Genomic DNA, 24,680 nt, shown 5'->3' on the forward strand with positions numbered 1-24,680 from the left:
ATTAACACCTTACTCCCTGACCAGTGTAATGAAATTTCCACTTAACCTAATGTGAACCTGGAATAATAGCTAGTTGTAACTGTTGTTGTCTTACACATTGACATTATAATTAGGTTGGTATGTTCCTGATTCAGAATAATCTCATAACATTGAACCAGAAGTGTGACTGAATTTTTACTATTCAATATATTGAAGATTTGAGGTTTGGTTTTAGTAGATGGAATCATGCCTTTAAAATTGACTTAAGAGACCCATGGAGTTATTAGTGTGATGTTGGACCATCTTTAAAAGGAGTCTGTAACATTTCTGTTTCTTAAAGGGAATCCTTCGTACCCCAGACACCATCCGTCGGTTCCAGAGTGTCCCAGCTCAGCCAGGTCAAACTTCTCCCCTACTTCAGTACTTTGGAATCCTTTTGGACCAGGGCCAGCTAAACAAATATGAATCCTTAGAACTGTGTAGGCCTGTACTTCAGCAAGGGCGGAAACAGCTTTTGGAGAAATGGTTAAAAGAAGATAAGGTATATTAACTTCTGTTAACATATTTTTGCTTTGATTAAATACCATGTTAACAAGTTAAAAACATAGGCTGTGCCAGAACATCTCCATCCATTATTTATTGCTTGTAGGAATAGAACAAGAATAGACATTGCATGAGATGCATAAACTTATTTCCTTTTGAAAATGTATTTATCTTGTGGCATGTTGAGGGTAGGATATCTGTTTTAAAATGGAATCCAGGATTACTTGCTTGGTGGTTAAAACTACTAATCTGGAAGCAAATTGCTATCCTTTTGCTTTAGGAAAAGCTTAGTGTGAGATGCTTTGCGCATTCATATTTGTCAACGTATGTAACACTCATTTGGACCTAAGAATGTATTCCTTTCTCCCACATCCCACACTTGATATGTCCAGTAGTTTCAACCATACAACATCATATCTTTTCTTGTAGAACTTCCCAGGTATCAAAACTGTGATATCTGCTGCTAGTAACCATGTTTGGGTGTGCAAGGGAAACATGTTATATAAAATGTTGGCTCGGAAATATGTTAACAAGACAGCAGGGCTGTCTAATTAGCAGTGATACAGATTCCCAAAGAGATTTCACAGAATGTTAATTGGCATTACATGAAAAAATATTTAACTTAGTTTCTTGAAATTATTTAAATATAAATCTTTAAAAACTGTTGTTAACCAGCTTTCTTTACTGTAGGATTTCTCTATGCCTTTTAAATTCACTCAGTACTTACTAATTTCTTTTTACATAGAGTATCTAATGGTATTATGTTTTCTGGAGCACATTATGGAAAATGTTGCTTATTTGTAAGGCAACTAACAAGTTTAAACAATCCTTTAGTGGTATTATTCCTAGAAAGAAATAGAAAGCCTTTCTCCACAAAGTGGCAATATTGAGTTGTCATTTCTTATGCCAGTGTCAAGAACTGAGGTGGTACTGTTTACAGCACTCTGAGTAGTGAATAACTTTTAATGTTAGACCTTTTGGCTTTAGTGTTATGTTGGTTATATTTTTACATTACTAATTGTAAGTCCTTGTTTCTTGACCCAGCTTCTGGCAATCTTATAGGATATTGGAGGATAGTACTTCAGAGTTGGGATGCTTGGACAGGAGTCTGCTGAAGAATAGTTACTAGCCACATAGCGAGTATTTGAGGTCCGTCCTAATTGTTTAAGATAAGGGAGGGTGGGAATAGCCAAGGTAACTGAGTTGACCAATATAACAGTGTGAAAGCTTTTTGGGTATCATTACCTTTTTTGGTGAATGGTCACATAGGATTCATTTGTGGTAAAAAGGACACTGGTCAACTCTTCATTAGTTAGCGTGTTCGGTTGAGAGGTGTAGACTCTGATAGAACTTCTCATTGAATGTCAGTGATAATCATAGAAAATCAACTCTAGTATTTAAAGCAGAACTCTTTTAGAGAAGCTGCTTTCCAGATTGGGCAGCTGACTAAGGCAGGCTGAATAGTACAGAGGAGGGTATCTGCATGTATACCACCTAAAAATTCTAAAATTTTTATCTGTTTGACCTCTTGAAATTAATGTCCTGCTTTATAACTTTAAATCCAAAAATCAAGAAGATAATGAAGCTTAGATCCTTCAGACATACAGATTATACCCTAATTTTAGTAATGGTCTTTATGGTAAGCCTCATCTGGCTCCTTGAATATCAGATTTTCATTTGATAACATTACATTAGGAGCTGCATTATTCTTGAAAAATTAAGACCATGTGGGTCTGATATCTGAGTAGTCTTAATAGTTAGAGGTGCAAGATTCTGCTTTTTAAGTATTTATATTCCTAACAAGATAATTGGTAGTATCTGTACGTGTGAAGTCTTGGTGGGTTTTTATCCTTGATTAAGTAGAATGTGTGGAGAATTCTGAGTTATTGCTGTGAATACAAAATCAAGAGTCTTGGGCTTCCCTGGTGGCGCAGTGGTTAAGAATCCGCCTGCCAATGCAGGGGACACGGGTTCGAGCCCTGGTCCGGGAAGATCCCATATGTCGCGGAGCAGCTAAGCCCGTGTGCCACAACTACTGAGCCTGTGCTCTAGAGCCCATGAGCCGCAACTACTGAAGCCCGTGCGCCTAGAACCCGTGCTCCGTAACAGGAGAAGCCACTGCAGTGAGAAGCCCGTGCTCCACAACAAAGAGTAGCCCCCGCTCGTCGCAACTAGAGAAAGCCCACACGCGGCAACGAAGATGCAACACAGCCAAAAATAAATAAATAAATTAATTAATTAATTAATTTTAAAAAAGAAAAATCAAGAGTCTTTATAACCACAACCCCTGCATATTTATAATACATTCTGGGACAACTGAGTAACTAAGTGCCTGTCATGTTAGTTATTATTTATAGTGGAAGTAGTGTCAATTGCTGATTTATACAACAGCTCATGGATTACTAAACAGTCTCTTTTTCCTTTGGACAGCTGGAATGCTCTGAAGAACTGGGAGACCTTGTGAAATCCGTGGACCCTACATTGGCACTTAGTGTGTACCTAAGGGCTAATGTGCCAAATAAAGTCATTCAGTGCTTTGCAGAAACAGGTCAAGTCCAGAAGATTGTTTTATATGCTAAAAAAGTGAGTTCAATGAAACAGATTCTCCACATAAATTCATTAAAACATTAAGAGAGAAATTAGCTTATAGTAACTCTCAGTGACTTTAATAGTGAATTTCCTTAACTTTTTATAATTACTTGGAAAAGTATAAAAATGCTGTTATGGCTCTTGCATATAGAATTACACTTCAAAAATGGAGACAGTTACTCTTGCATGGCTTATAGAATTTAAGCTGCTAGGGCATGTTTAACCTGTTAGAACAGATTCTTTTGGTGGTCGATGAGACTGAATAAGCCAATTATAAAAATTTATAGCTATTTGTTCAAATATGTTATCACCAAAGTGTCTATTTGTCTTATATAAACCAAGATCAAATTGAGCATCTAAGTTAAAACTGAATTTGTATTTTCACCATTAGGTCTGTAGTAGCAAGATTCTATCGCAGAAAAAGCCTTTAAATGATATAAAAATGGAACTTTGCAGCAGGGCTTAAGTTTTTGTCTCTTTGTAGGTTGGATATACTCCAGACTGGATCTTTCTGCTGAGAAATGTTATGCGAATCAGTCCAGATCAGGGGCAGCAGTTTGCTCAAATGTTAGTTCAGGATGAAGAACCTCTTGCTGATATCACACAGGTAAAGGAGTTAAAATGTATTTTGTAGAAGTTGATTTAAATAGAGAATGGGGGGGATCTGAGTTTAAACAACTTCGGAGAAGAAAGGGTTAACTTTTTTATTTGTAGAAATTAGAGCTGTGTTGATCTACATGGATAAACCTTAAGTACGTTACCAAAAAAAGCAAGTTGCAGAAGAGTGGACAGTCAGATACCATCTATATACAGTTCTAAAGCATGCAGAACAAATACCATCTCATTTAGAGTGGTATATGTGTTAAAAATATGAAAAATATATGGGAATAATAAAACACAAAGGATAGCCGCTGCCACTAGGTGAAGGGAGAGGGAAGAGATGCATATATGAAGTGGGAGTCACAGACTCTTTCATTTTTATGCTTTTGTATATTTTAAATAGTTCATCAGGGAATTCCCTGGCGGTCCAGTGGTTAGGAGTCCGTGCTTCCACCACACGGGGTACGGGTTCGATCCCTGGTCGGGGAACTAAGGTCCTGCATGCCGTGTGGCGTGGCATGCATGCATGCATGCATGCATAAATCAGTCATCAAAATTTTAAATCTATCAATTTATATTCTGCTATTATATAGTATCTTGAAATATTTTGTGGTTGTTTTTACTAGAACAAAAGTAACTCCAGAACACAAAAACTTACTCTTAAATTACGAGGTTATGCTGTCCAAATAATATTCTTTAAATCTGGGATTTGATCTGGCAGTGTTTTATATGTGAAGAGAGAGATAATGTTTCATTTCCTTTCATTTACATATATTGTCAACAGTATCATAAAGCAGTTTTTAAGTATCTTAAAACAATTTCCTTTGAATCTTTTTTTGCAGATTGTCGATGTGTTTATGGAATACAATCTAATTCAGCAGTGTACTGCATTCTTGCTTGATGCACTGAAGAATAATCGCCCATCTGAAGGTCCTTTACAGACAAGGTTGCTTGAGATGAACCTTATGCATGCACCTCAAGTACGTGTTTTCATGCTTTTTAGGCATGTTTCCAACACTGTTTTTGTAGTTATTCAGAGCTTCTTAGATTATTTGAAGCTACTGAGATGCCTATTCCTCGTTTTAGAAAATTCAGCTAACATTCTTTTGTACTTTCTCTCCTTTAGCAATTCACTGTTGAATCTTAATATGTAATCTGCATATGGAGTTACTGATATAAATGGAGTAGTAAGATAAACTCATCCTTTTTATGGTTTTATAGGTCGCAGATGCTATTCTAGGGAATCAGATGTTCACGCATTATGACCGGGCTCATATTGCTCAGCTGTGTGAGAAGGCTGGCCTCCTGCAGCGTGCATTAGAACACTTCACTGACTTATATGATATAAAGCGTGCGGTTGTTCATACCCATCTTCTTAACCCTGAGGTATTTTAGGCTTTTACCTATTAGTTATGATTAATTGGTATACGGAAAATGTGTTTGTGTTACTGAATGATAGTAATTTCATACCACCATTAGGTTTAACATTGTTTCATTTATTTATTTACTTATTTATTTTGTCCTCTAGTGGTTAGTGAATTACTTTGGGTCCTTATCAGTAGAAGACTCCCTGGAATGCCTCAGAGCCATGCTATCTGCCAATATTCGTCAGAATCTACAGATCTGTGTGCAAGTGGCTTCTAAGTATCACGAACAACTGTCCACTCAGTCTCTGATTGAACTTTTTGAATCTTTCAAGAGTTTTGAAGGTAATTAGGAGTTTGAGTTGTTTTAAATTATTTAAGGTAGCCAAGAGGGGTATTGTTATATGGACTTGTCATAGGCTATATGGACTTGTCATAGGCTGTTGGAAATTCTTTCTACAAGCTTACTTTGATGGGATATTTTAAGTCTTATTATTCAGTAACTGTTGTCAGGCATATTCTGTACCAGGTTCCAGGGACATGCAGTGAAGAAGACTGTCTGCATGGATATTTTATAGGTGAATTAAAGGCAAAATTTTAAGATACAAATACATGTAGTAGCTTTGTCATAGTTGTATAAGATGAAAATACTAATGATCAGGTATGTAATGATTGTGTTTATATTGTCTGACTCTTAATAATGGCAAATGATTCTAGCCAAGGAAATTTTGTGACTTGTCCCTGTAGCAGGTTTTCTCAGCCTCAGCGATACAGACACATTGGGCTGGATAATTTGTTGGGTGGGGGTACATTTCTGTATGCAGGCAGGATACTTAGCAGCATCGCTGGCTTCAGGCCACTAGATGCCAGGAGCGTCAGCTCCACCAGTTGTGACCACTAAAATGTCTCCAGACCTTGCTAAATGTCTCCTGGGAAGAAAACCGTCTTGCCCCCAGTTGAGAACCACTGTTGTGCTGAGTATTAATGTAATCACTGTTGGTGGCTTTTAGGTTCATTAGCTAAATATCTGGTCTCTACTTACCTTTTCCTCCCTCTTCTTGTAGAACTGCTCTAGACAGAAGGAATAAGCGATTCCTACTAGTTTTCTTAATTTTTTCAGTTTCTGTGTTAACTGTGCACTACATTTATACTGTTCATTCAGTACAGTAGCCACTAGCCACATGTAGCTATGTAAATTTAAAGTAATTAAAATTGAATACAATTAAAAATTTAGTTCTTCAGTCACACTAGCTACATTTCAGGTGCTCAATAGCCACGTGTGGTTAGTGGCTACTGTATTAGATAGTGTAGATATAGAATATTTGCATCATTGCAGAAAATTCTGTTGAATGGCACTGCATTAAATTCTTTTTAAGCTACTTTTGTGTGTTTCCTATTAACTGCATACAGAAAAACACCTGCTATAGTGGACTTCATTTAAAATTTCTCATATGGAATATGGTATGATAATTAGCTTTGATATTAAGTAGCTGTCTCCTATTTCTCAACTACTAGAAAACATTGAATTTTCTGTTCTGTAGGGATTAAAGTACAAATCCATTTATTGAACTGATTAGTGGGCTATTTAATATTCTTACTGAGCTTTTTGAGCAACCAGTTTTTATTTGGGACTATTCAGTATAACAGTGTGGTTTTCTTTTTGCTTGTTTTTTAAACTGAGGTATAATTGACATAATGTTTTTTAATTGCTTAAGCATTTTTCAGGTCTGTCGTTCTCAAAGGTACACCTGTGCTTAATTTCAATTATTTGTTTCTTTAAGGTCTTTTTTATTTTCTGGGATCCATTGTTAACTTTAGTCAGGACCCAGATGTGCACTTTAAATATATTCAGGCAGCTTGCAAGACGGGGCAGATCAAAGAAGTAGAAAGAATCTGCAGAGAAAGCAACTGCTATGATCCTGAGCGAGTCAAGAATTTTCTCAAGGTAAGAGTAATGCATTTTCTGGTTGGGTTGAAGATCAGCAGTTCTGCAAGGGTTTGCTCACAGTTTTAAAATATTTTTTTCCCCTAAAAGTGAAATTCTTAGCATTCTCAAATTGTATGTTGAATTATTTCTTCCAAATTTAATATTCTGTGGTTTCCTTTGAAATAAGGAAGGAAATTGGTAAGTAATACTTAAGAATGACCATCTGTTTAAATGAAGAGAAAAATAACACTATCTAAGGAATTTCCTTTCTTTCACTTTAATTTTAGAAGAAAATTTTTGAAAAGTGATTGTAGATGCTCAGTGTTTTAGAATATCACTTAGGCTCTTTTTGAATATTAAGATCAGCTTGCCCTCAGTGTTATTTTAAGGGGCCTGTATTATATGCAAAGGGTTCTGTTGTGTAAAGGACATAGGTTAATATCTGTCATCGATTAGCCTAACTCTAGAAACTAAATATTAATCATGTGTAATTCATAAATTGAAGGTACAATTGAACAAAAAAACCCTCAGCTTTGTGACACGAATTTGGTTATGGAGAAGTAAGAACTGCCTGCGTTGGAATGAAGAGTAATGGTTTAAAGATTCTTAGACCTTTACAGCATACCTGAGGGCAGTTAATTTTTGTTTAATGGTTAACTTAACTTTAGCTTTATTCTCATACCTACTAATTACTTTGTGAGGAAGATAAGACTTTAAAATTGGCAGTTGTTTACAAAAATAAGGAAAACTTCAGAACATTCAGATCCCCCCAAAATACATATTTACATACTTTACATTTATATTAAAAATATATTATATGATTCCAGAGATTGTATATAAAGTTGTTAAGTATTTTTTTCTTCTGGAAGAATTTTAGATTGAAACTAAAACCAAAATGTTCATTGTGCAATTTAGTAGGAAAAAACAGGCTTTTCTTACTCCTACACTGATCATTTTTAGATAATCTATAGTTGTTTTAGCTGATTCTTCTTCTGAAGAACTTAATACCTAGATTAGATAGCTACACCCTTAGGTGTTTTAGTGTAATGATGTAGTTAAAGTGCTGAAGTTGCCCTATGTTTTAGATTAAAAGATAAACATTCCCCAGAAGTATAGCTTTATAATGTCTTGGCCATCATGAATATTCTGAGGAGCCTGGCTAGTATATGTTTGGACCCATGACTTCCTGGTGTCAGAAAAAAAATCCAAATGAGAAAGATTTGATACTCTATGCTTGACTAGTGTACCCATAACACCAGTCCAGTTCCTCGTTTGCGTAACAGTACTATTTCCTTTTTTTAAAAATACTACCAGATCCACACTGATTTCTTTTTGTTTTCATTAAGCTCTCAGCTTTTATGCTTCAATTGTAATTTCTTGAGCATTGGGTTGTAATATTTGAGTTATCATATATATGTAAAGCAGGACTAAATTAACTGTTTTCACCTAATTATGATGATCTTGAGCTTCATAAAAAACCCTCTGGAAACTAGGATGTGACAGTCTTACATTGCTTAGCCCATGAGATCTAATTAGATGAGGAATCCCCCTCCACACTTGTGAATTGGATGCAAGTCTAATAGAGGAGAGTGGATGTGAATTATGGCCTTTTGAAAAGTCAGACCTGGTTCAAATTCCTTCTCTTTCTATAAAGCTGTTGACCTCAGGCCAGTTAACTAAGGTGCCTCAGCCTTGGTTTCTTCAACCACAAGCTGTATTTATCAAGTACCTTGTATGCCATAGGTGTTCAAGTGATAACCGTGGTTAATAAGCTGTGTTGGTGGGCCTTGGAAATAAGGTATTGTCAGACTTTCTAGCAGGCAAGTTTTGTTTCTTTTTGCTTTTAAGTTATTCCTGACTCCTTGAAGGAATTTTAATACCAGCCTGAGTTAGAGGAAAAAACCTAGTCTCTTATCATTAAATAATCTGAGATGGGAGCTCAGTGCTAATATGCTACTATTGGATATTCAGCCTTTCACCCCAGTAATGAGAATGAACATACTAGACCATTTACTCACTTTCCTTATTGATCTGTAGTTTGTAGCGGCATGCTACATTTCATCATCACTGTTATTAAACTTCATTTTGGAGTTACTAGCTGTATTATAAGTGGTGTTGTATGTAAACTGTGATAATAAGAAAAATACTTCTCTGAATCTAATCTTGAACATTAGACAAGTGCCAATTACATGCTAACCACCAGGAATACAGAGATTGATAGACTATGAATTCTCCTTTAAAGTAGCCTGTTAAGCAGGATGAAATGGTGTCAGTAGCATTATTTGGCTCGTGCCCTAACTTTGTGGAACTGTAGCCTTGCATAGAAAATGTAAAACTGTTCTTCAGACCCATGCCTCTTGCTACCTTTGATCTTATTTTCCAGGTTTTGTTTCTTCACTGGCCTGCTTGCTACTCCTGGAACTCCCCAAACCCTCTCCTGCGCCAGGGCCTTTGCTTGTGCCCTTTCCCACTTTCCTCTCAGACCTTCATGACCTGCTCCCTTACCTTCTTTCAGATTTCCAATCAAATGTCATGAGAAAGGATGTCTCAGATTACCCTATCTAAAATAAAATCTATTCCTGTTCCATCCTCACTTCCCCCTTATCTTGTTCTCTTTTTCTTTATAACACTAAGCATTGTCTCTTCCCACTAGAATGTAAGTCTCTTTGGGGAATGCTTACTTTGTTCCCTGCTATATCTCCAAACTTTATGTTTAAGAAAACCTGAATATGTTCATATAATTGCAATTTTGATCCTGAAATCTCTAATCATAATACCTAAAGGGTAACCTTTAAATAAAAATTTAAAATATTAATAGCATTATTTTCATATATGAAATCATATGCAAATTTAGGTAATCAAGAAAGTATCCCAGTTTTTGTCTGCTTTTTTCAAATTTAAATTTTCTTTGTGAATACGAATAGTTGTCTTTTGCAGCAGAAATCTTGAACACCCACGCGTGAGACTAGAATACCTAAGTAATCTTAGATTACTTGCCAAGTATGTTTTCTCCCTAAGTGGTAAAATGCAGAAGGTAATATTTTATATGTATATTAAACAAGATAAAGAAGATTAGTGTGTTGATGTTCGTTTAGTAGGAAAAACTTGGCCTGCTAAAATCTTTTGCATAGGTAGATCGAACATTCCCTTTAGAAATGATTATAGCAGCTGTTAGTTTCCATGGTGCTAAATAATACTTGCTTTAGACTTTCCTCGATGTGAAAAATCTGCAGCTGGACTTCCACTTCAGATTTACAGCCATTTTTTTTTTTTTTTTAAATTCAGGATTTCTTACGACTCCAGATTTAGTTTAGTGTTCTCTGAACACTTCATAGACTAATTATAATTGTTTATAATTGGGTGACTTATAAGTGCTAGACTTAGGATTTATTCTAACCTTGCAAATAACGTTTTTTGTGGCTGTCATTGAGGAAAGTCCTGTCCTGCTTAGTTCTTCTTCTTCAGTAGACAATCCATAGAGGAATCATTTACTGAGGAATGTTTCACTGTGTATAAATGAATTCCTGATGGAAACTGTTGTTTTTTGTGCTGTACCTAATGTCTGTGGAATGTAACAGGACATGTATCAGGTAAATGCCCAGTTACAGGTGTTACCTACCTGTCTATAACATCTATGTCAATCTGTAAGTAGGATTATAGCTTGGTATTTGTAATGGTAAAAGCAGTTGGCAATTTAAAGATGCTTGAAATGCTTTTTATCTTTTAAACCTTTTTTTTTTTTTTAATAGCAACATGTGGTATATTTAAATTCATGGCCATCACTATCATGCTACTCCTTGTAGGCTTTATTATAACAGTGTTAGAAGACGGCCATATAGATTGGAATGGGGAGGGGTAAAAAAACAAGTCATCAGTTTGAAACAAATGTGAGCCAATATGCCTAATTTTGACAGTGTGACTTTAGCTCTTAAATCAACTACAAATTCAGTTGTTACTATTAATGAAAGTCCCAGTGTGATGATTTTATATCCTGAGTCCCACTGATGGCTCACAAATCTTGTTACTTTTTTTTGTAAAGGATTATATGCGGGAAGGACCTGGTATTTTGCTGTGACTCTAGGTATCACTTCATAAAAATTTATGGAAACTGGGTTGGGCACTTCTAAGAATAGCCAAGTTTATGTGAGCCTCTCCCACAAGTGTAGAACAGATTCTCATATTTTACATTGATAACCTCAAAGAAGAAGAAAATTAAGGTTTCCTTTTTTTTTTTTTTTTTTTTCCAGGAAGCAAAGCTAACAGATCAGTTACCACTTATCATTGTGTGTGATCGATTTGACTTTGTCCATGATTTGGTGCTCTATTTATATAGAAATAATCTTCAAAAGTATATAGAGATATATGTACAGAAGGTAAGTAATACTTAGATAACTTTAAAATATAATCTTGTAGATTTTACTTCTCACACTGGAAATCTTCATCCTTTTGAAACTCTGTGTCCAGTAAGAGTGGTCTGCTACAATGGCTTTCAACTTTTTTTTTCCAGCAGAATCCTTTCTTTGGTTAAAAATTTTTTTTTTTTAAATATTTATTGATTTATTTATTTTTGGCTGTGTTGGGTCTTCGTTTCTGTGCGAGGGCGTTCTCCAGTTGAGGCGAGCGGGGGCCACTCTTCATTGCGGTGCGCGGGCCTCTCACTATCGCGGCCTCTCTTGTTGCGGAGCACAGGCTCCAGACGCGCAGGCTCAGCAGTTGTGGCTCACGGGCCCAGCTGCTCTGCGGCATGTGGGATCTTCCCAGACCAGGGCTCGAACCCGTGTCCCCTGCATTGGCAGGCAGACTCTCAACCACTGCGCCACCAGGGAAGCCCTCTTTGGTTAAAATTTTACATGCATTCCAAGTAGGTAAAACAAAACAGAGCTGCTGTAGTTGAAAAAATTGAATGGCCTACACCCTACTTATTTGATAGCCCCTGAGGTATCCATGTGGAGGCCATAGGCTGCAAAGCATAGTATTAAAACCATCTTAAATAAAGATATTAGAAACTTTACCTTCTAACTCCAGAAATAGAAAGGCAGTTTTGCTATGATGGAGGCCTTTTTACCAGATAATGTTTTCACAGTCATTCTATGACTGTAGCTTCTTTGGACTTATTTGTCCTTTGGAGCAATGCTGAAGTAATTAATTAACCAAGGCAGACTCCCTGCTAAATTTCTTTGTCTAGTTGTAAATTTAGACTCAGTTTATTACTGAATTTTAAAACTGAGCTTGAAGAGGGAAATGAGTTTTATTTTTTAAAACTCCTTTTGGTTTTGCTTATTAGTAACGTAATGACATTCTTCTCTTTTTTAAACCATAGGTGAATCCAAGTCGACTTCCTGTGGTTATTGGAGGATTACTTGATGTTGATTGCTCTGAAGATGTCATTAAAAACTTGATTCTTGTTGTAAGAGGTCAATTCTCTACTGATGAGCTTGTCGCTGAGGTTGAAAAAAGAAACAGGTGTAGTACTGTTTTAATCTTCATAACTGAAGATAAATTATTAGTCTCTTCTAGCTTGGTAATGAATAGAAGTATAACCTGTCAGTTGCCTAAAAGCTACTCAGTAACTCATGGACCTTAATTCCCTGGAGATACCTAATTTAGAAGTGATAAGCTAGCTGTAGCTTGCTCTATTTCTGAAAAAAAATCTGTTTTCTGAACTATTACAGATGTCATATAGAATATCTGTTAATCTAGTTGATCACCTTCTTTGCATGTTTATACACAGAGTCAAACCACGTAGCTATATGTTTTTAATGTAAACTATGTAAAAAGCCTCCTTTAGGTTAGGTATGATACCACCATATTTAATAACTAATTCTTCTCTGATAAATTCTTCTCAAGCATGACAAAAGAGTTCCCTGTGTAACTCTGGGTTAAACTCATTTTTAAGTTGAACCTTGATATGATAATATGAATTATGAATTTCCAGTAGAGGAGAACATAGTGTGAGTGCGTCTAATACTTATACCATGAAGTCATTTTTTAGCTGGGACATTTTGTGTTCAGAAAGTGCTGACGTAGTAAATGAGGTTAGTGGATTGGTATAATAGTAGGAGGTTGGTATAATAGTAGGAGGTTACTCTAGCTATGAAAAGATTATCAAGAATGGGGTTTAATTTTAACCTGAGGTGGTACAGGTGTTCTGTTAATGGTATTCATAGAATTTATATCTGAATGTTTCAAACATTCAGAAAATGTTTGAGAAATTCTGCAGTTAAGGACAATGGAGATGTAGAATATAATACTGATTTTTATAAAGCTTGAGACTAAAGTGATTATAGGTTGTAGCAATTTTGTTATTTAAATCATGGTAAAAGAGTGTTGGTCATCTGGACCATTGAAATATAAGCTATAACTTAGCAAAACCATGGCCCTTGGTGGAGTGATTGTATGACTGCTAGAGGTATTAAAGCTAGAGCTTCTAAAGCTACCAGATTTTGTTCCCAGTATATATTTAGGGTACTGTTTCTTTTGGCTTTAGGTAATGTTGTATGTTACTTGCGTTAAAATTGAAAGGAACCTCAGATAATCAGGCCTATTTTTTCATACCACATGTCTGTCCTACTCCTAAACAAAATTTATCTGAAGTCCAGCCATTTTGTCCAGTTTTAAGAACAATCTATGAATCTATAATCTTTTTTTTTCTATATCCTGTCTAGATAATGTAGCAGATAGATCTGGGAGAGTATGAAAGACAGTCTTATATATACCTTCTGTGTAATCTTGGGCAAATCATTTAACCATCTCAAAGTCTTAGTTTCGTAATTTGTAGTAGGCGTGTTGAGAATTCAAAATAGTGTATGGGAAAGTACATTATAGACCGTAAGGTACTTACGTAGTGTGTCAAGAATGTGCTATTTATAATATAATATGTGTATATGTGGGGTTTTTCTGTGTGTTTCTTTTCCTTTTTTTAAATTTTTTTTACTAGATTGAAACTGCTTCTGCCTTGGCTGGAGGCTAGAATTCATGAGGGCTGTGAAGAGCCTGCTACTCACAATGCTTTAGCCAAAATCTACATAGACAGTAATAACAACCCAGAGCGATTTCTTCGGGAAAATCCTTATTATGACAGTCGTGTTGTTGGAAAGTATTGTGAGAAGAGAGATCCACATCTAGCCTGTGTTGCTTATGAACGTGGCCAGTGTGACCTGGAACTTATTAATGTGAGTACTGCTAGCTGAACGTGTACAGAGAAGGCTGCATTTTGTTTTGTTTTGTTTTTCAAAATAAATTTTTTTATTTATTTTTGGCTGCGTTGGGTCGTCGTTGCTGCCCGGGCTTCCTCTAGTTGCTGCGAGCGGTGCTGCTCTTCGTTGCGGTGCGCAGGCTCTAGGCGCACAGGCTTCAGTAGTTGTGGCACGCGGGCTCAGTAGTTGTGGCTCGCGGGCTCTAGAGCACAGGCTCAGTAGTTGTGGCGCATGGGCTTAGTTGCTCCGCAGCATGTGGGATCTTCCTGGACCAGGGATCAAACCCGTGTCCCCTACATTGGCAGGTGGACTCTTAACCACTGTGCCACCAGGGAAGCCCAAGACTGCGTTTTTTAAAAACCTGTTATATCATGTTGGATTAGTGAATTTTGCGAGTTTCAGAGTGGTTTTAGGTAATACGGAGCATCTTTGGAAGATACATAACTTTTTTAAAAATACTTTGCTGATAATTATGAACTTAAACTGGCCAAAGTAGTTGATTAAGCTTATATTCACCCATTAACATTTAACCCCACTAGTTTTATCACTTATGTTCTCATACACTCATATGTATACACACACATATATGTATATATGTTTATATATATGTGTATGTATGTATAGACACATCTAAATTTTTAATCATATGAGAATAAATTGCATACCTCATGGCCTTATACCTCTTTGTTGTGTATTTATTAAGAATAAGGGGCTTCCCTGGTGGCGCAGTGATTTGAGAGTCCGCCTGCCAATGCAGGGGACACGGGTTCGAGCCCTGGTCTGGGAAGATCCCACATGCCGCGGAGCAACTAGGCCCGTGAGCCACAATTACTGAGCCTGCGCGTCTGGAGCCTGTGCTCCGCAACAAGAGAGGCCGCGATAGTGAGAGGCCCACGCACCGCGATGAAGAGTGGTCCCCACTTGCCTCAACTAGAGAAAACCCTCGCACAGAAACGAAGACCTAACACAGCCATAAATAAAATAAATAAATAATTAAGAAAAATAAAATAAAATAAAGAAAAAAATTGATATTAAAAAAAAAAAAGAATAAGGATATTCTCTTTCATAACCACATTGTAGATGGCAACCTCAGTCAGTCTGACACCAGTAGAATACTTTTTACAGTCTGTTTTATTCCAGTTTTGTCAATTGACCCAATAATGTCCTTTAAAAGAAATTTTTTCCCTCCAGTATAGGATTACATATTGCATGTAGTTGTCATATCTATCTTGTCTCTTTTAATCCGAAACAATTCTTCACACTTTCTTTGTCTTTTATTGACAGACATAATTGTAAAAATAGTCTTTTTCTCTATTTGTAACTTTTTATTGAGGTAAAATTCACATTACATTAACCATTTGAAAGTGAACAATTCAGTGGCAGTTAGTACATTTACAATGTTGTGTAATCACTACACCTCTCTCTAGTTCCAAGTTTTCATCACCACATGAGGAAATCCAGTACTCAGTAAGCAGTTGCTCCACATTCCCTGCCTCCTTCCAGCCCCTGACAACCTCCAAACTGCCTTCCGTCTCCATGGATTCACCTATTCTGTATATTTCTTATAAATGAAGTCTTTTTTAAAAAAATAGAATGTTCTTCACTTTGAGTTTCTCTTATCGTTCCTCCTGATTAGATTTAGATTGTACGTTTCCATCCAAAATTTATTACTTAAGTGATGTTTTGTTTTTCTCATGCTGTAACATGCAGAAGCACCTAATTAATGTCCTCTTGTCCTTCATTTTGGGGGTCACTTTTTATCAAGTTGTCAATTTCTCCTATTGTATAAATATATTTCCCCTTGCAGATATTAAGTAGTTTGTGAAGAGACATTTAAGACAATGCGAGTATCCTACTGTGTGTGAGTGCGCGCGCGCGCGCGTGCGCGCGCATGTATGGCTCCCCTGCCCCCCAGTTTTGAATCTATTGATTCTTATTCAACCATTCTTAATGTGTTGGTTGCAAAATAACAATTTTCCAACTTTATCCCTTTCTCCACATTTACATTTATCAGTCAGCATGCATATATTCGTGCACTCATGAGTTCTGTGGGTTGTAATCCATTGTTTTGATTTTCAAATTACTCCAGTTTTGACTGATAAAAACCCTATCAACCTGCCTCTCATGACTTTGTGTCGTGTTGTCATTTCTCTCGGAGCACTCTTTGTTTCTTGGCCCAACAAGTTATACTATGCTCATTTTATACCCTCCCCAGCCCTGGATCATTCATTTTTCTGGGGAACTTTGATCCCTTTTAGTGGGGAGTACCATTAGAAACCCAGATCTAGGCTCTAGGTATATTTCCTTCTAGGGTCTTTCAGTGGTCAGAGCTAGGAAATAATGCATCTATGTACATACACATTCATATATGAATATATGTATGCATATACACATGGGAAAATAAACACACAAGAATAGCTAGTAAAACACTGAAAAGAAAGCTATGAAGGTGCACTAGCCCTACCAGTTATTAAAGCACATTACAGAGCCTCTATAATTAAAACTTGGCATCCTGGTGCATGAATAGATAGTCCAGTAGAGTAGAATATGAAGTCCAAATATAGATCCCACATCAGGGTGCTTTTTAAAAGCCTCCAAAAATTAATAAGTATGTTTTTTCTGTTGATTGAATTTTAATAAGAAAAATATGGTTGTGACCTATTAAAGATACATGTAAAAGTAATGGATTTTTGTTTTTGCTATAAAAAAATAAACAGGGTATAATGATAGGAAATACCCTTTTTAAAGTCAGAAAAGAAAAAAAAAAGTAAAATCAGTCTATAAAAAGGTTTTATCTTTTACCATGAAATTAATCTTTAATATCTCATTTAGGTTTGCAATGAGAATTCCCTCTTCAAAAGTCTTTCCCGCTATCTGGTACGGCGAAAGGATCCAGAACTGTGGGGTAGTGTGCTGCTGGAAAGCAATCCTTACAGGAGACCCCTCATTGATCAGGTAAAACTGGCAAATGTGTTTAAGGCTCATCTTTTTAACTATGAGTAAAACCTTTTGCCTTATCATATACCAAATATACTCAAATGGATCATATTTAACTATGAGAGATGACAGTAAAAAGTAGAAGAAAATAAAAATTGTACTAAAATGTATATATATCATAAATGTTAACAAAAGTGAAATATATCTTCTCCAAGAAAATATATCCCAAAAGAGAGAATTTAATTATATAAGACTCCCTCAATTCATCATAGTTAAAAGGATAACAGTAAATTAAACATTTAGTAAAATGAGTAAGAATTGCGATTTATTAATACCTGAGAAGTGACTCAGTTGATTAGAAACATTCAAGACAATGGTAAATCAGCAAAGGATAAGAATTCGTGAGAAAATACAAATGACCTAGTGGGTAAATGTTAAATAAATCTCAATAGGGTAAGCATAGACCTGCAAAGGAGATGCGGGTTTATATCTATATAAAAATTGAAAACATTTTTGAAAACCTTAAAAATTGAGGGTTGTTAATAATGGTTCTTAAATTGTTGGTAGAAGTATAAATATAGAAGAGAATAAATTGAAGAATATTAATTTTTCATTCTTAGGAAGCATTTCTAAGGAAAATTTCCAAGTTAATACAAAGCTTCCTAGAAAAAATGTTCATTGGTGCATCTGGGAACTATGCAAATAGCCAAAAATAGAGGAATTACTGAGTATATAATGCCACATCTGTATGGTTGAATTGTATGTAACCATTAAAGTGATAATGAGGAGTGGTTATTACGGATAATATTTTAATCAGGGAAAAGATAGAAATTCTGTAATTAGGGTGATTTTTTTTTTCAAGAGAACAAAAGTATACATGTTACAGGTATATGTGGATTTATGTAAAAAGACCTTTGGGTGGTAAATTTAAAGGTATTTTATCTCGTTCCTTCTTCTCTGCCTATTTCATTTTCTACTGGGGCCAGCTTATTCTTATTAGATAATATCATCAAAACCACCTTGACTCTCAGTACTTATTCCCTGTATATCCTCTGCAGGTTGTACAGACAGCCTTGTCTGAGACTCAGGACCCTGAAGAAGTGTCAGTAACTGTCAAGGCTTTTATGACTGCAGACCTTCCTAATGAACTCATTGAACTGCTGGAGAAAATTGTCCTTGATAACTCTGTATTCAGTGAACACAGGTATCCTGTGAAGAGGGGTCTATTGGCTCTTTAGAGTTAGTCTTTATAGCCTGTCAGTTTGGAGAAGGAACAGAGACAAAGATTAGAGAATGTTGTCTGAATTCTCACTTTTCTAATACCCTCTTATCACCCTACCTCCTGAGGCGAAATACTCTTTAGCTGCAGTGTTTATTCTTTATGACTAATGAGCTTTTCCAACATTGCATTCAAATCTTTCTTTCTTAAAGGAATCTGCAAAACCTCCTCATCCTCACTGCAATCAAGGCTGACCGTACCCGTGTTATGGAATATATTAACCGCCTGGATAATTATGATGCCCCAGATATTGCCAATATTGCCATCAGCAATGAGCTGTTTGAAGAAGCATTTGCCATTTTTCGGAAATTTGACGTCAATACTTCAGCAGTGCAGGTAAATCTACAGATTACCTGAGTTGATTTACTAAATATAATACCTTCTCTTGATTCAATGTATGTATTGTCCTGTGAGAATGGGCATAATTTATTGCTGTGGCAATAGAAGAGCAATAAAATCCTAACCGTTTAAGTGTAATTGCTGTGTGGTAAGATTCATTGTACTGTAACTCTGATTAAAAATTGGTTGCCTAGGTCTTGATCGAACATATTGGAAACTTAGATCGGGCATATGAGTTTGCTGAACGCTGCAATGAACCTGCAGTCTGGAGTCAGCTCGCAAAAGCCCAGCTGCAGAAAGGAATGGTGAAAGAAGCCATTGATTCTTACATCAAAGCAGATGATCCTTCATCCTACATGGAAGTTGTTCAGGCTGCCAATACTAGTGGTATGACTTCTCACTTTTATGTGTTTGCCACCTCAGAAAATGTGCCTAAGCTAAGCATTAAGTTATATGTCTGTTCTGTACTAAGTAGGAGTTAGAGACTGCATGGCTGTTTGCCCTCCGTCTTAGTTCAGATAAAGAGAGTCTGTGTTTTGTGAATTTAAAAGCTCCATGGGGAAGTTTAATTTTCTGTTTTGAAGTCTCAAAATTCTCATCTATCTCTAATCCGATAACTTTAAGGAAAAAGGGGATTCAGCTATTCATTTGGTCAGTAATAATACAGAGGCATAATAGAAGTTTCACTATTTTGATTGATGCCTTTCACTGTTTGTATTTGTTATTCTCTATACTATCTCTTTGAAAGGGAAATTAATAGCAATTCTCATTTGCTTCAGTGAAAAGATAAATGTTGGTATGTTAGTGTTTGGATTTACTTACTTACTTTTCTATACCTAGGAAACTGGGAAGAACTGGTGAAGTACTTGCAGATGGCGCGTAAGAAGGCTCGTGAATCCTATGTGGAGACAGAATTGATATTTGCACTGGCTAAAACAAACCGCCTTGCAGAGTTAGAAGAGTTCATCAATGGGCCAAATAACGCTCATATCCAGCAAGTGGGTTTCCTGTTCCGATTTTTTTTTTTAGGAGTGTAAAAATAGTTGAGCAGCTTCATTAGCTTAGTAGGATCAACAAGTGGCAACTGAAAGTTTCTAAGGAAAAATATTGTTTCTTAGTATTAAATTGAGTTGTAACTTTGGAAAGAAGATTGAGTTTAGGCTTACTGAAAATGGTTTTTGTTTTTTTTTTTCAGGTTGGTGACCGCTGTTATGATGAAAAAATGTATGATGCTGCTAAGTTGTTGTACAATAATGTTTCCAATTTTGGACGCTTGGCTTCTACTCTGGTTCACCTGGGTGAATATCAGGCAGCTGTTGATGGAGCTAGGAAAGCTAACAGTACTCGAACATGGAAAGAGGTAATCTAAACAACAGTTTGAGTAAAGAATTAAGATGCTATTTAGGAATGTTCTTTAAACTGATTAATTGAGTTAACCAGCCATGTTTACACTTGAGTTCACATAATTGCAATTTTTTAAATTGTAGGTCTGCTTTGCCTGTGTAGATGGGAAAGAGTTCCGTCTCGCTCAAATGTGTGGGCTTCATATTGTAGTACATGCAGATGAATTGGAGGAACTTATCAACTACTATCAGGTAATGAACTGAGTCTTTTGTATTAACTGAGATCTTTTGCCACAGATATTCTTGTCTTTAATTGCATTTTTCTCTTATTTAGGATCGTGGATATTTTGAAGAGCTGATAACCATGTTGGAAGCAGCACTGGGACTTGAGCGAGCTCATATGGGGATGTTCACCGAATTAGCTATTCTGTATTCTAAGTTTAAGCCACAGAAAATGAGGGAGCACCTGGAGCTCTTCTGGTCCAGAGTGAATATTCCTAAGGTAACCAACCTTTAATTGTAAGGCAACTCTATAGCTAAAACTAATACTTGAATTTTAATTAAAAAAAAGGTTTTTTTGCTATTAATTAGAATTAGAGACCCATATCGATCTAAAGCACTTAAATCTTTCTTATGCAGGTGCTAAGAGCTGCAGAACAAGCTCACCTTTGGGCAGAATTGGTGTTTTTGTATGACAAGTACGAAGAATATGATAATGCCATAATTACCATGATGAATCATCCGACTGATGCGTGGAAAGAAGGGCAGTTCAAAGATATCATTACCAAGGTGTGTACCTTCTTCAGAAGAGAAAGTCTTCAGAAAGAGAAAGCTCATTAGGAAGTAACTCTACCTCATGTATGGATTTTTGCTGTTTTAGGTTGCCAATGTGGAACTATACTACAGAGCAATACAATTCTACTTAGAATTCAAGCCACTGTTGTTAAATGATTTGCTGATGGTGCTGTCTCCACGGTTGGATCATACTCGTGCAGTCAATTATTTCAGCAAGGTAATAATTTTTAAAACCTCAGAACTTCATAGCAAGGAGCTAAGACATTCTTGGATAACTTTTGTCCATGAAACTTTAGCAATGTACTACATTTGTAACAAACTCTTATTTTAAAGGTTAAACAGCTACCACTGGTGAAACCATATTTGCGTTCAGTCCAGAACCACAACAACAAATCTGTGAATGAATCACTGAACAACCTCTTTATTACAGAAGAAGATTATCAGGTAAAACTTTTTGGTTCTTTCATGTATTCTCAAAACTCAGGTTATCATTGAGTTGTAAAGTTGGTATGTTCTGCAGTAAAAAAAAAAAAAAAAGCCCATCATCCCTTAGGACTGTAAATAGTAGGTGCTTGAGTGCCACGGATCTAAATTTAGTGAAGTTTTCAGGATTGGTAAATCTGATGTCTCCTAATTAAATGCCAAGTTTGCAGAATTCTGCTTAGATCTTGTCCAAGTTAATGCTTTAGACAAATACCTAACATCTAGACTGTGGATTGAGTTGAAAAAGTTTTTGAGCTCTTAAACTAGTCCATAAAACTTACACAGTATTAACTCTTTTAGTCACTCTTTTTCTTGCCCAAGAGCATATTAGTACTGTCTTTTAGTAAACTTTCCCTTGTGAAGGATTTTGCAAAAAGAAAATTAAAGTTAAGATTAAGCTAGTTGCCTTTGTCTTTCTCTTACTGTCAACATGGTTTTCTTTCAGTCTCAGATCCCATGCTGATCTCTATGACTGAATATCATGTTGAGTTGTATCAGGAGTTTACCTAGAGCATAAAATCTTACCCTCCAAATTACAGATCCCTCCAATTTCATAACCATTCAAGTTAGTCCTTGATACTGAAAACTTTGGAGAAAAAAATTGTACCTTTAGAAATTTTATAGTGCCTTGAAGGACTTTATTGTTAAACAGTTAGATTGAGGAATGTTGATACTTGTTCATATTACAACTTTGTGGTTTGATTCTTGAATCTAGGCTGTCATATTACAATAACGGCTCATTGATCAAGTCATATTATACATATATATCATGTAAGATATTGATCATATTACATACAGTCATATACAATAATGGCTCATTGATCAAGAATGATGGGACATAAAATTTAAACTAAAATGAAATACTGGTTTGGCATTTGAATGGCTTTGTTTTATTTTTTAAGGCTCTGCGAACATCGATAGATGCTTATGACAACTTTGACAATATCTCGCTTGCTCAGCGTTTGGAAAAACATGAACTCATTGAATTCAGAAGAATTGCTGCTTATCTCTTCAAAGGCAACAATCGCTGGAAACAGAGTGTGGAGCTGTGCAAGAAAGATAGCCTGTACAAGGTGAATAAAGTTGGTGGGGGTGGGGCTCTTAAGGCAAATACTAGATGATCTGTGTTAACCCTGGAATGGTATATTATAAGGGGTTATGGCCTATAAAAGTATTAGTTTTTGCAAGTATGAGAACTGCCTTTAAGCTCCTGCTTGAGGAGATGATAATTAAGTCGACTTCTTGATTCTGGAGCCTGTCTTCTGTTTATGTCAAACGTCTCTCTGTTTTAAAAAAAAAAAAAAAAAGAAAAGCTTTACCCTGTCTTTTCCTTTTCTTTCAGGAAATCCTTAATTTAAATGATATAACTGTGAGGTTTTTTTCCCCATTGTATTACTTAGTTTACCAGTTCAGTGTATTTGAATTTAATGTTTGACCTTCATCCTTTCCTTTAAATAGGATGCAATGCAGTATGCCTCTGAATCTAAAGATACTGAGTTGGCTGAAGAACTCCTACAGTGGTTTTTGCAGGAAGAAAAAAGAGAGTGCTTTGGAGCTTGTCTCTTTACTTGTTACGATCTTTTAAGGCCAGATGTTGTCCTGGAAACTGCATGGAGGCACAATATCATGGATTTTGCCATGCCCTATTTCATCCAGGTCATGAAGGAATACTTGACAAAGGTAATGGCACCTCTGAGAACTAATTATCTTGAGGATATGTAAAATTCCATGTACAGACTTTGTTTCAAATGTTTTTTTTCTCTAGTAGAAGTAATTTAGTTGATCATAAAATATTCCTATCCTCCAGTAATTTTTAATATCTGACAAATGACATTGAATGGAAAGGGAACTCAAACATAACTTGTCAGAATGTTTACCCTCAGAATACCTCAGAATGTATTTCTGAGGGGCGAACAGTATTATGTCCATGTTGTATGGGTTTGTTGTTTTTTTTTTTAACGTTTGATGGAAACCTTTTTGTCAAAATAATGTCTTCCTCAAATCAATTCTTGTAACCCAGACGACCATAACGTAGCAGTGTAGATTCCCTTCTATTTGGTTGGTTCTTGACTTTAATATGTATGTCTATTTCCCCTAGGGAAGCTACACGTATATTCTTAATACCCTGTTAATCTTCTCAATATTTTGATAGCTTAACCCCTTATTTAAAAGTATTGTAGGAGGTTAACAATTAATGACACAGTTCCTAAAAGTGCATTAAACAAGCTGGGGGTATGGGTATAATCATTTTATAAAATTCACTTATTCATCTTAATGTCCATTTTTGATGTTAAGATGTCTTTTACTTACCCTGTCCTCAACAGTTACTAGCTTTCATGCTATAGAACATATTTAAATGGTCCTAAAGAATCCATTTTGTCAAAGCAAAACATGCTTATTAAAATCAGAGTTTCATATCTGATCTCTTCAGCATGCCTGAGTTAAAGCGGGGGAAAAAGCACTACTAACAACCCCCAGTATAACTGAATATTTCCTTGGGCTACCATCTAATTAGATATCATTGTGTTAGTTATAATTTGTTAAGAATTAACATTTTCTGTGTATAAACTGCTTAAAGTCCAGTGTAAGAGGAAAAACATTCGCCTTGTCTTAGCCATAGATGAGAATAGCTTCTTTTCTTATGCATAATGCCAACTTGTGAGACCTGGCTCTAAGCTGCTGTTAACCGAAGTGCTGTAAATTTTACTAGTGATTAAGCTGCTTTCTTTCACACTGACTCTAGCATAAACTCTTCTGCAATAAGCTCTGAAGTTAAAAAAAAAAAAAAAAATTCTAAGTTTTGCTTCCCGTATGCCCTTTATTTTCACTTTTCTCATACCTTTTTTAGTGGTTAGATGTTTCTCCCCTAAACCTTTGTTGCTGATTCTACCTTTTTATGCTCAATATGGAATTTGATTTTTTTCTAAGCTGCACCTTCTGAATTCCTTTGCAGGTTGATGCAATAAAGGAAAAGGTGAAAGTTGATTCTTTTCCATCTTTAAGTCTGGAGGACTAAGTCTAAGGAATTTGCATGATTTTTTTTCCTTCCTTTTCTACACTGCTGCTGCTGCTTTTTCCCCCGATAAATTTTCACTAAAGCCTCTGCAAGTCCCTTGAGACATAACTATAATAGAGCTCTAGGACATTAGTAGATGTTTGCTACTAATCGGCTAATAGGCTTTAGGAAGGGCAGGAGGCTAATCAGTAGTTGGTTCACAGTCTCTCTTAAATATATTATTAAAAACTGAGCATGTTGAGTTTCCATATTAATTCCAAAGTTTCAGGAAATTTCTCTTCCCTGTCAGG

At 35.9% G+C, this 24,680-nt stretch overlaps 1 protein-coding gene across 4 annotated transcripts in view; it reads left to right on the top strand.

Moving 5' to 3' along the window:
- The window catches only part of CLTC (clathrin heavy chain), a 65,186-nt gene that overhangs the window by 29,279 nt on the left and 11,227 nt on the right, over positions 1–24,680 (top strand). For 3 of the 4 annotated variants that reach the window (XM_068529838.1, XM_068529836.1, XM_068529839.1), the window contains exons 8-31: positions 320–520; positions 2,953–3,105; positions 3,596–3,718; positions 4,554–4,691; positions 4,933–5,097; positions 5,240–5,420; positions 6,857–7,020; positions 11,250–11,375; positions 12,323–12,465; positions 13,940–14,174; positions 17,031–17,153; positions 18,194–18,339; positions 18,567–18,750; positions 18,948–19,140; positions 19,594–19,751; positions 19,949–20,113; positions 20,241–20,348; positions 20,431–20,598; positions 20,736–20,885; positions 20,977–21,108; positions 21,225–21,335; positions 22,277–22,447; positions 22,833–23,054; positions 24,328–24,348. In XM_068529838.1, the coding sequence (XP_068385939.1) occupies positions 320–520; positions 2,953–3,105; positions 3,596–3,718; positions 4,554–4,691; positions 4,933–5,097; positions 5,240–5,420; positions 6,857–7,020; positions 11,250–11,375; positions 12,323–12,465; positions 13,940–14,174; positions 17,031–17,153; positions 18,194–18,339; positions 18,567–18,750; positions 18,948–19,140; positions 19,594–19,751; positions 19,949–20,113; positions 20,241–20,348; positions 20,431–20,598; positions 20,736–20,885; positions 20,977–21,108; positions 21,225–21,335; positions 22,277–22,447; positions 22,833–23,054; positions 24,328–24,348 (3,681 nt within the window). The remainder of the gene's footprint in view (positions 1–319; positions 521–2,952; positions 3,106–3,595; positions 3,719–4,553; positions 4,692–4,932; positions 5,098–5,239; positions 5,421–6,856; positions 7,021–11,249; positions 11,376–12,322; positions 12,466–13,939; positions 14,175–17,030; positions 17,154–18,193; positions 18,340–18,566; positions 18,751–18,947; positions 19,141–19,593; positions 19,752–19,948; positions 20,114–20,240; positions 20,349–20,430; positions 20,599–20,735; positions 20,886–20,976; positions 21,109–21,224; positions 21,336–22,276; positions 22,448–22,832; positions 23,055–24,327; positions 24,349–24,680) is intronic. The other variant, XM_068529837.1, reaches the window with a different exon arrangement.

Source organism: Eschrichtius robustus, chromosome 20, assembly GCF_028021215.1.
Source record: "Eschrichtius robustus isolate mEscRob2 chromosome 20, mEscRob2.pri, whole genome shotgun sequence".
Taxonomy (NCBI): domain Eukaryota; kingdom Metazoa; phylum Chordata; class Mammalia; order Artiodactyla; family Eschrichtiidae; genus Eschrichtius; species Eschrichtius robustus.